Genomic DNA, 11,358 nt, shown 5'->3' on the forward strand with positions numbered 1-11,358 from the left:
TTAACATGATAAATAAAGCTACGCTAAGTTACAGCTGAAACTCTGTTGTAAGACTGAGGCTATGAAATGGGGCTACACCACTTCATCTGGTCTTCAGCAAGACATAAGAAAATGTTATCAAACACTTTTTCTTTGCTTCTACTACCATCTTGTTCCATGAGGGAACATCTTATTTGCAAGAAGTAACATAATACATAAACAACGACAGGCTCAAATTATGAAAAATTATTTAATGACAGTACTCTTGAAATTACATGTCTGTAAAGAATATCACAATAGTCCCACAACAAACTTTGTTACTGGGGGAAAGATCTAGCACAGCTCACTTGAATAACATTTCATTTGGGAGTCAGGAGCTCCTTTGAGTGTGTGTGATGGTATTCTTGGTTTTTTGTGGGGGAGGGGCTGAAAGTTTTAACAAAAAATATATGCACAGTTGACTAAAATTTACTAAAGAACAAGTCTTCTACATTTCTAGGCTATCTTTCAAAATCAGTCCTCTGTTCTGAATTATCCATTAACTTGTGGAGATTCAGGCTCACCCCCTTATTATTAAAATACATATTCATAAAACTTTTACAGTTGTGCTGTTCTAGTTACAAATAGCTTCTACTTTTCTAGGACATAATTTCACTTTGTTTAAGCAAGAATTCATTAAAGAAGCTATAAATAACCTTAAATATTTAGCCATGAATAGAGGGTGGACTGGCATTGATGGCTTATTTTAGCACTAATGCAGAATGCTTTTTAAAAGCTACATTTCAGCATGCATCAAGCTAATGGTTAACACTTGCAGTATAACTTTCAATGTTAGAATAAATTTCTCTTTATTTTAAAGATTTTTGCTAACAGTCAATATGTTATTTCAATTATTTACTAGTAAGGAAGTAGCCCTGGAGAATGACAATGGTGGAAAAATTAAAATTAAAATTTATTTAAAAAAAATGTTTTTTTTAGCATCTACACAACCTCTCCTTCTCTCCCAAAATATAATGCCAGTTAAAAGTGAACAACTTAAGGGAGAAGAATTGCCTATGGAATTGTAAGAATTCAAGGATTCATTGTGTGATGCATGTAGCATACATATGAATCAAAGACATTTATTTCTATAATTCAACTCTGAATCATAAAGCTCACATTTTAGAGACCAAGTTTCATAAAATTTTTACTTGAAAAAAAAAATGTTTTACAAAATACCATTCTTCCAATCAAAGAAACTTTCCCAAAGGGTACATGTAGTTTTCTGCCTCAGAGATGATAGAATGACAGTCAAAGGGGAGAGGGAGGTTTTTTAAATAGCCACCTAGCTGCAAAACCTACAAGAAGTAGATTTTTTTAAAGTGCCTTTAAAATGCTAAAGTAAGGAATATAATTGTTGAATCTATTTGAAATTTTAAAAGTTTCCTTAAAATGGTCCATATGGTATGCACAACTTCACAGCTGGCACAAAACTGCCTGTATTTAGTTCAAAACACAAAAACAATACATATGAACAGTATTCTTTGAAAAATAATTCCAAATACTGCCACGACATCCTAAGAAAACTTAGACAACAGTATTGACAGTATTCAGAGAATTAACAAAACAAGCTGAATATTAAAGTATTGAAACATTTACTTTCTTTTTAATACCACTGATAACAGTAAGAGAACTTGCTGCCAAATGCATTCAGGATGCCTTATTTCAACTACATGTAACATATTTTGCTATACAGATTCTAAAGAAATGCAAAACGAGGTTCTAGGATGTAAACTCCTTGGCAGGCCCTAGTTTTTCTGCTGCAATCTGGCAGCTTTGAACTTTGAAACCCTCTTGGTAGTTTCTTCTGATATTTCTGACAAGACTTCTTTTCGTTCTGGAATGGTGGGTAATACAGGATGAACCATGGTTGGGTGTGGTGTTAAGGAGGGCGATAGAAATTCTTTTTCTATTACAGTTCCAGAAAAAGCCTAGAAGACAAAAGTCAGATTATGGTAATAAAATCAAATAAGATGCCCACAAAATCTTGATCCTGTATTTGCCAATTAGACATTTCCTTTCATTAGAAGTAAATTCTTGGGGTGCCTGGGTGGCTCAGTCGGTTAAGCATCCGACTTCAGCTCAGGTCATGATCTCATGGTTCATGGCTTCAAGCCCCACATCGGGCTCTGGGCTGCCAGCTCAGAGCCTGGAGCCTGCTTTGGATCTGTGTCTCCCTCTCTCTCTGCCCCTTCCCCACTCACGCTGTCTCTATCAAAAAATGAATAAATGTTAAAAAAAAATGAATTCTTAAGATTCTTGGATAAATACACATCAAAATATAAACTGTTTAGAGAAGTCAACTACCATTAAAATGTATCTTAATGACATCACCAAATATAAATAGATTTTTATAATATACATGTAAGAAAGCAAAATGTAAAATGAATGTTTTATCTGGGATTAAACAAAAATGGGTATGTAAAAGGTCCCCAATTTTCATACATTCACGTCCAGACCATGACGTAAGAACTAATGTATTAAACTAAAAAATGCTATTAGGGTGTCAAACGTGAGCTGACGAATGAGCTATCCTATGGAGGCCATGCTGCCAGCTAGCCAATAGCTTACTTTTCAGCAGTAGTGACATCTCTTAGGTGGTATCCATGTATGCAATTACTTGGAATATTTTATTGCATCTTGCCTCAATTTTACTCAAGAGATCAGTGTAAACTGAAAAATTAAGTGCTGATACTAGTGGAGACTGCATCAGTCTCAAAATTTGCTACACTTAATTCAATGATGGAAATCAGATGTTCCACACACACACACACACACACACACACACACACACACACACACAAAATGGTTCTTCCGTTTCAGCTGGATATTTGCTGGATGTAATGTAGTCAACTGTTTGTTCAACTGGAACAAAAGTAATGTGTACAAAATGCTGGAAATACAACCAAAGATACATACATCTTCATATATCTTTTTACATAAAGATCTGTAAAAACCAAGGATTTGATAACAATTTTATTTTTAAGGTCTCTGGTATTTGGATCCCCCCCACCTTTCATCTTCTAAAAACTCATTACATACAAAGTAAAATCTGACACCTAAACTTTCATGTGTATTTTGCTTGCTTTTGTCTACCAAGAGTACAAACTGAGTTAAGACAGTGTATCACCTGAAAAGTTTAAAAAGCCATCCCCTCCACCTTGCCCCACCAAAGAAATGAAAAAACAAGAATGCCCCTACCCTCCCACAGTATTTCAAGAACTTGGGTGAAATCCAAGCTCTTAAAAGAAACTTAAAGTCTACTTTCTCAAAACTCCTATTGATAAAATAGGATGATAAAATAGGATGATGCTCACTGAGCCTTCTTACTATATTAAAAATGCTTTTGAAAAAAGAGACACTCGGCGTTTAAAGATACTGAAAAGCAAAACTTTTAAAGTACTTGTCATATGCATGAACTATTTGTTTTCATGTTAAAAAAAATTTATAGCATCTAGAATGCTAACAAAAAACTGTTCAATATGAAGTACAAAGCTAGTTAGAGTGAAATAAAACTAAGTCCCAGACTTGAGGTCTAGCTATACCATGATACACTAAGTCCTTATAAAGTAAAAGTTGGGCACCTGGGTGGCTCGGTCAGTTGAGTGTCTGACTCTTGATTTCAGCTCAGGTCATGACCTCATGGTGCTGAGATCGAGCCTGCACAGGGCTCTGTGCTGAGTATGGAGCACCCTTGGGATTCTCTGTCTCCCTCTCTCTCTCTCTCTGCCCCTCCCCTGCTCGGGAGCACTCTCTCTCCTTCTCTCATAATAAGTAAACTTAAATAAATAAAAAGTAGCAAAGGTCTACATCCATTACCTGTTTTTCTAACAGTATGGAAGACTGTTAAATGAGATACTTTCTACGTCAACTGAGATGATTATATCAGGTGATATAATGGGGAGGAGAACATTCTAATTCTAATCATACATGCTGTCCCTAAATGCTAATGATCTCCATCCCCAGTGACAGTTGAGTACTATTATTACCATTAAGTTACCATTCAGTATAAGAAATAGAAGTTTTACATATGCTTATTTATATATAAACATATATATTTTATATGTATTGAATGTATGCACAAATGGGTATATCAGTTTGATACAGGTATGAGTTCCCCAGTTTTTCTAAATACTTTATAAATTGAAAATTTGAGATACACCCAGAACAAAAATAATTGAAGAAATCATCCCTGGGAATAATGGAAACCCTAACATATGACTATTTCATAGATAGGAATTTTTGTTTTGGGATCCCTCAGTACCATTCCCCCCACACACAAGTGTGTGCAATGTGGTGGATAAGAATGTATATGTGTGCACTGACTTTTTCTGAGGAGAGGATCTACAACTTTCTTTTGATTGCAAAATGGCTCCATAACCCCCAAAAATAAATATGTCACTGGCACAAGCCAAAACACAGGACTTCAGATAATTACCTGCCATACAGTTTTTTTCTTTAACTAAAGCACATAAAAGAGAAAAGTATAATCTGCTACCTATAAACTATTATAAAATGACTATAGTTTGGTCTAGTAGTAATTCGTTTAAAATAAGCTGCTAAATGATCTTCTTGTCAAAAAGGTAACATATATGCAAACGAAGATACTTTAAAATTCTTATTTCACAAAAATAGAACTTTAAGACTAGTAATACTTTTCCCCCAAAAAATTTTTCTTGAACTAAGATTATAATATCTGCACTTGTGTGTTTGCTAGTGGCTATTAATTTTTTATAAATTATTAATTATCAAAAAAGAATAAGCCTAGAATTAATTAGGGTCCATGACTTTTGAGATTAAATATATGTATCAGCTAAAGAAGCTATAAGATAAACAATGTCATTACTCAGCTGATTAACTTCAATAAATAACTACACAAAAAAAATAATAATTTAAAGATTGTAAGATTAAAGATTTATAGACCATACCAGGGAGATATAGCAGCTGCAATTTTTTAAAAAGGAGAGGAGAGCCTCTTTTAAAGAAATAACTTTTCGACTCCAAAAGTGAACTGTGAAATCAGGAAAATGAATGATATGCCCTTCTGAAATGGAGCTAACACCACTTTTTTTTTTTTAATGTTTATTTTTGAAAGATAGAGAGTTGGGGGTAGGGGGAAGTGCTGGGACAGATGATCCAAAGCGGGCTCTGCACTGACAGCAGCAAGCCCGATGCGTGGCTTGAACTCACAAACCACAAGATCACAACCTGAGCTGAGGTCAGACGCTTAACTGACTGAGCCACCCAGGCACCCTGCTATCACCACCTTTTTAAACTCACAAAAAGTGATGAAAGATACTATACGAAATAAAGAGTTAACAATACACACACACCTCAGGTGTTCCTGATAAAGGCAAAAGTTTCTTGTGATGGTTTTCTTCCTGTTCCTCTTCCAAAATACTCTCACTGGTGTCACTACAAGTGGCCTCTTCGCAGCTAATACTCCTCAGAACTCCCCGTCTGTCATCAAAGTCAGCAGCACTGCTTTCACTGGTGTCACTGCAAACACTGTTCTCTCTGCTGCGAGACTTCAGGATGGACTTACGAGGAACATATTCTCCATTCACAACATCAACAAAGACTCTATGATGTCCAAAAACATATACACGCACTTTAGGTAACTCATAAACCGAGGATGAATTTGTAAGATTTTAAAAAATATTTTCTAGAAATTAGAGTGTTTTTTTCAAACTTACATCTAAAATTTTCATAATCAACAATTTTGTAGCTTCAAATGATGTATTTTACATTCTTTAAAATATGATTTTTTGGGGCCTAATACAGCACTTTATTTATAAGCATGTTCTGGGTGACAACAGTCTAATTTGTCAAAATTCTACATGTAATCTAGACCTACTTAGAAAACAATTTAGCAATTTTAACTATTTTACAAATATGGGTCAAATGATAACTTTCTCAACAAACAAGACAACAAAAAACTGGAACAGCAATACTTAACTTACTTCGTGGAAAGGCAAACCACATGCAAGCATCATCATAGCTGTGGCAGGAAAGCACTGCTCCAGCCCACTGGAAACCCAAACTTACATTTCTAAAGTTAACATACTACGATTTTTTCACTAGAAAGATTGAGAATGTTTTAATAGCACTGGCAAAGAGGGGGGAAAGGGGAAACTCATGCAATGTTCCAACTGTTCTGAACTGGACAGCTGTGGTGGCTCAGCAGCTCCTGGGAGAGCCTTTAAAATACTAAGCCAACCCGATCAGAGCCCCTCACCTGTCCGTGATGGACAGGCTTCTGTTGATACAGGCAACCTGCTCCTGTAAATGTTCAGTTACAAAAAGAGGTAAGGGGACGGCAGCTTGTCCTGTTGCCCGTGAATACCACTCACCTATAAATGTCAGCAGGAGTCCTGATGGTAGGCAGTTCCTGGGCAGAATGACCACTGCCAGCGCTGTTCTTTCGTTTACGTTTGGCTTCTTCTTTCTTCTCACTGAATTTTAAAGTGGTATTTTTTCCAGTATTTATTCGGACCTAAAAATTTCACAGCAAATTACAAGCCTTCTGAGAAATTAAATCAAAGCCAAAACTAAAACAAATAAACTTTATATATAAATAATTATATATATATTTTATATATATATTATAAATATATTATATATTTAATATATATATTTAATATATATAAATAATTATATATAAATAATTAAAGAAGAGAGACAGTTTTTGACATGAAATGATGTACACTATTATAGGATTAAGAAGTCCTTACCTTAACACACTTCTACAGCATTAAATTATATCTTCTTTAATGACCAATTCTAATCTTTAGGGATTTTATTATTGTATAGAAAGCAAATTACATTTAAATTAAATGACAGATTTATTATAAGTTTTCATATCACCCCATTACTTTGATATAAATTTTTGGCTTAAATCATGCATTTCAAAACAAAGAACATAATTAACCAAAAGAAATATTTGGTAAGAAAATATAAAATTTAAGTCATAAAAGCAATATTAGATAATGCTTAATTATTTGGAATTTTTTAAATACCTCTAGTTTTTAGAAATTGGACTAAAAAATAAAAACCAACCCTGTAGGATTATTATGTCATTCTTCTACTCAACACTAACACTGCACTTTCCATATTAATAATGACTGCTCTTCCTCACAAAATTCCTACAAATATTATTTATTCTTCCTATTTTATCAACATGCAAATAAGCAAAAATTTAAAGCATGAAATAAGAATCCTAAAACAAATTTCTTTTTCTGGCTATTACGTCAGTTTTTTCTAAAGAACTCACAAGATGCTCCCTTTAGTCTGAAGTATTAACATATAAAAAACCATAAATTATTTCACTTCATACTACAGCAGGATAACTTAAGGGACCTTAGAAATATCAGGTATGTTTTAAACATGTTTCATTAAATAATAATCACAGACACTTAAGATTGATACCACAGACCCTTAACTGTGATACAGGCAATCCCTGCACGGATATCTTGTGGTACAAAGACCAGTGCACTGAGACAAAGGACTTTCTGTTGTATTACTAGCCAGGTCTATGGACTTCTAGGCCTTAAGTATAAAGATGAATTCCCAGTTGCTACTCAGAGCAGCACTGGGAGCAAGGGAATGGATTTAAGGTAGTCTATCCTTCCAATCAGAACTAACTGTTTTGATCTATTTTAAATACTGGGATTCTACAGTAAGTACAAGGGGAACAAAAAGTCTTTTGATACTAAAGAAAAGCTTAAAAACCCTGTATTAGAAGGTCTCTACAGGGGCGCCTGGGTGGCCCAGTCGGTTAAGCATCCAACTTTGGCTCAGGTCATGATCTCACAGTTCATGGGTTCAAGCCTCACGTTGGGCTCTGTGCTGATAGCCCAGAGCCTGGAACCTGCTTCAGACTCTGTGTCTCCCTCTCTCTGTCCCTCCCCTGCTTCTGTGCTCTCTCTCTCAAAAATAAACACTACTTTAAAAAAAAAAGATCTCACAATAACCCCCAGTTCTTAAATGCCAAAATTCTAGAGTCACGATTACCCACAGATGTTTAGATTTACTTTATCTGAAAAGAAGCTACTTTTTACTTCCTCCTGAACTTTTCCACTTTGCTCATGATGCTCCTATTCATGCCATGCACACACAGAAAGTAACAACCTGGCATAATTAAAAATGTAGCTAATATAGTCACTTTCAACATCCTAAATACACCAAAACGCCCACAATATAATTAACTCTAGAATTCTCAGAAAACTCTCTGAATGAAGGACAGGTGGAGCTACAGTAGTTGCTACTCAAATCTGATTCCTTTCCAGACCCCAAACAATTCAAATTCCACTGTGTCTTCAAAGAACAAAGGACCAATGGGAACTATCTAGACATTGACTTTTTCTCCCCGTTTTTTTTAGATAAACTGGTCAGAACAAGAAGCAAAAGATGATTTTATTATTTGGCACTATCAACAATATTAATTACTCTAACACTGTTCTTTTAAAGAATATTATAGAATATATTTATATTAAATTATGTTAATATTTAAATTATACACAAAAAGCATACAAACCCTCTTAGGTTCGACAGTGTGAGAAAAATATATTGTTGGTACAGAATGATCTCCAACCCCTAAAACATCATTTTCATTATCACCATCACCATCATCATCATCTTCTTCTTCTTCTTCTTCATCTTCATTACTGTGATAAGAATTTGAACCAATCATTGAACAGTTCAACTGACTATTCACTTGGCCATTGAACAGTTCTGAATGTGTAACATCCTTATAACAACTGCTGGAATGAACAGAGTCTGTTACTTGGTGCATCACATGCACATTTATGTTCTGATCTTCCTTTTCTTCTTCAGAAGATGTATCTTCTCCATTTGCAATCATAGTATCAGGCTTACTAATAAGAAAGAGAGAAAACTAAGATCAAACATACACATCAAAATACTACATATTCTAATTTTCAGTTCATTTCAATGGGCAAAAATTAAGATTTTGAATAAGATATTTTTAACTAGAATTCTAGCTGATAAGAACGCTTTGAAATAACAACAACATAAAACTCTATGCTAATTCTGTATGTTGTAGTTACTCAAACATAAGTAGAATATAGATGATTTTTTTACCTTTGCAAGAGGACACTGGCCACACACAACGTAAATATGATATAAATAATACAATCAAGAAATTTGCAAGAAATTCACAGAGATATGTATTTAAAGACCATAAATTATAGCCCCAGAACATTAACACTGGGGCTAATTTATTTTCTGTTTATTAACACTGGGGCTATTTATTATTATTTTCTACTTCTATATTTGGAATACTTTAAAGCATGTATTATTTTAACTTTTTATATTGAAGGATTTATATGTATGCACATGAATATAATTATATTTATACACACACATGTACATTTTTCATGCTTCATTTCTACAAAGGATTTGAAGACCTTACAAAAATAACAAAATCAAAAATGCAATATAACTGAAATAACGTCATGCAAAAACAGAAAATCATGCCCAAGAAAATCACAAGATTCAAGATGGATCTTAAAAAATGGAATATTATCAGTTAATCAAAAAGACCTAAGAATTTGTAGGTAAAATGTAAAAAAATATACATATATCCTTCGTGCTTCAGGTCCTATTTTTCACAGAAACTAATTACTGCATACAGTGCATCATTTAAGCAAAATAATATAGGAACTTCTGTAGTAATAGATTTCGTTGAGTATTTTGACAATTTCAAGTGAGTGCTAATGTATATTTCAAACAGCAGTTTGGAAAAGTTGTTCATATGTATAACTACCTGACCAAATTACAAACTGCCTGCTCAATAAACAGAAAAGTTTGTAAAGGAAAGCAAGGATAAACATTTTACAGTAACAAACAAATCCACAGCAAATTTTTCTTTTTAACAAGTCATTTAGATATACAGCATTATCCTGGCTACAGTATAAAAATAGTTCATTTAAATTGTAAATATGTAAAACACCCATAATTATTATGTCGACTATATGATATACCTTAGTACTTCATTATACAAAACATAGCTGAATCTTGTTATTAAAAACATAGGAATACGGATTTTAAGTATTTCTGTACCCACACATATGCATGGGCATGTGCATGAATGCACAAGTCCTAACAGAAAATATTCTAGAAAATTAATACATATTTTCGAGTGGGAGGATTATTGATATTTTAATATATTATACTTTTATGTATTTTCTTCAATGAGCATGTATTGTTTTATTAATGAGGAAAAAGACTAACAAGGAAATGTGTTTAGAAACAAAATCTCTTGGAAAGATAATTTGTCATTCGGTACCTATCAAGTTCACCCAGCAATTCTTCTTGTCTCTCTAGTTCTTCAAGTCGAGCCCACAGTTCCTTATCAGCAAGCAAATCCTTGGATTTGACATCATTTGCAAAATCTGCTTCAAAAATATCTGAAGTTTTTGGTTTGGAGTGAGGTTTATGGGCAATTCGGTGTTTTGCTATTTTTTTTTTTTAAAAAAAGGAAAGACATGGCTGTTAATAGCCGCCTTTAAAAAAGCACAAACCTAGACTTAGTGAGACTTTCTTCTGAGAAGAGGGGATATGGAGATGGGGGGAGGGGCATCGGGGGGGGGGGGGAGAAATGCATGGTTTTTAAGCAAGCAAGACAACTCCAAGGATCCATTTCTCTCATAATCTTGCTACTCAAAGTGTGGTCCAAGGACCAGCAACACTGATATTCCTGCAGAACATTTCAGAAGTATATACTCTCAGGGCTACCCCAGATCTGCTAAATCACAATCTGTGTTTTAACAAGAGCCCAAGAGGATTCATATGCACATTAAAGACTGTGAAGAAGTGCCTGAAAGCTTCAAAAATGCATTAGTAAAAACGGTCACAATGTACCCTAGTTATAACACAAAATTCAACACAAATAATACACATCTTCCATCCTTACTCAAGAGAATTCAGTTACTAAAGTAACACATCAAAGCCTTGTCACAGGATACTTTCAACTCTAGGCACAGCCAGGCATAAATACCCTAGGAGGAATCTATGGAAGCTAATCCCTGGAAAGTTGGACTATAATTTTGTATATGAACATTTCTCCTTTTTAAATTACTTTATCTTATTTGTAATCCTCATGTGAGGGCAGGAGATAAAGAAAATCTGAACTCAAATCCATTTGCTTTTCATCTGAAAAAAAATAGGCTTTTTTATAAAGCAAATTATAGCTTTGAAGAAGGCAATGGAAAGAAGTCTAAAATGCTGTTATGAGATATGGTTAACGATGACCTCCATCATACATTCAAATGTACAACACTGCTTCCTAAATCTAAAAATATCATAATTATGTTTCAT

The 11,358-nt window shown here is 34.0% G+C and overlaps 1 protein-coding gene across 2 annotated transcripts in view; it reads right to left on the bottom strand.

Annotated features, from left to right (window-relative positions):
* Positions 1–210: 210 nt before the first annotated feature.
* Positions 211–11,358, bottom strand: part of URI1 (URI1 prefoldin like chaperone) — a 104,068-nt gene continuing 92,920 nt past the window's right edge. For both annotated transcript variants that reach the window (XM_040445586.1, XM_040445585.1), the window contains 5 exons: positions 10,328–10,496; positions 8,555–8,894; positions 6,372–6,514; positions 5,352–5,601; positions 211–1,949 (listed from right to left, as the gene is read on the bottom strand). In XM_040445586.1, the coding sequence (XP_040301520.1) occupies positions 1,767–1,949; positions 5,352–5,601; positions 6,372–6,514; positions 8,555–8,894; positions 10,328–10,496 (1,085 nt within the window). In that variant the 3' untranslated portion in view covers positions 211–1,766. The remainder of the gene's footprint in view (positions 1,950–5,351; positions 5,602–6,371; positions 6,515–8,554; positions 8,895–10,327; positions 10,497–11,358) is intronic.

Source organism: Herpailurus yagouaroundi, unplaced genomic scaffold, assembly GCF_014898765.1.
Source record: "Herpailurus yagouaroundi ecotype Mexico unplaced genomic scaffold, PumYag 194, whole genome shotgun sequence".
NCBI lineage: Eukaryota > Metazoa > Chordata > Mammalia > Carnivora > Felidae > Herpailurus > Herpailurus yagouaroundi.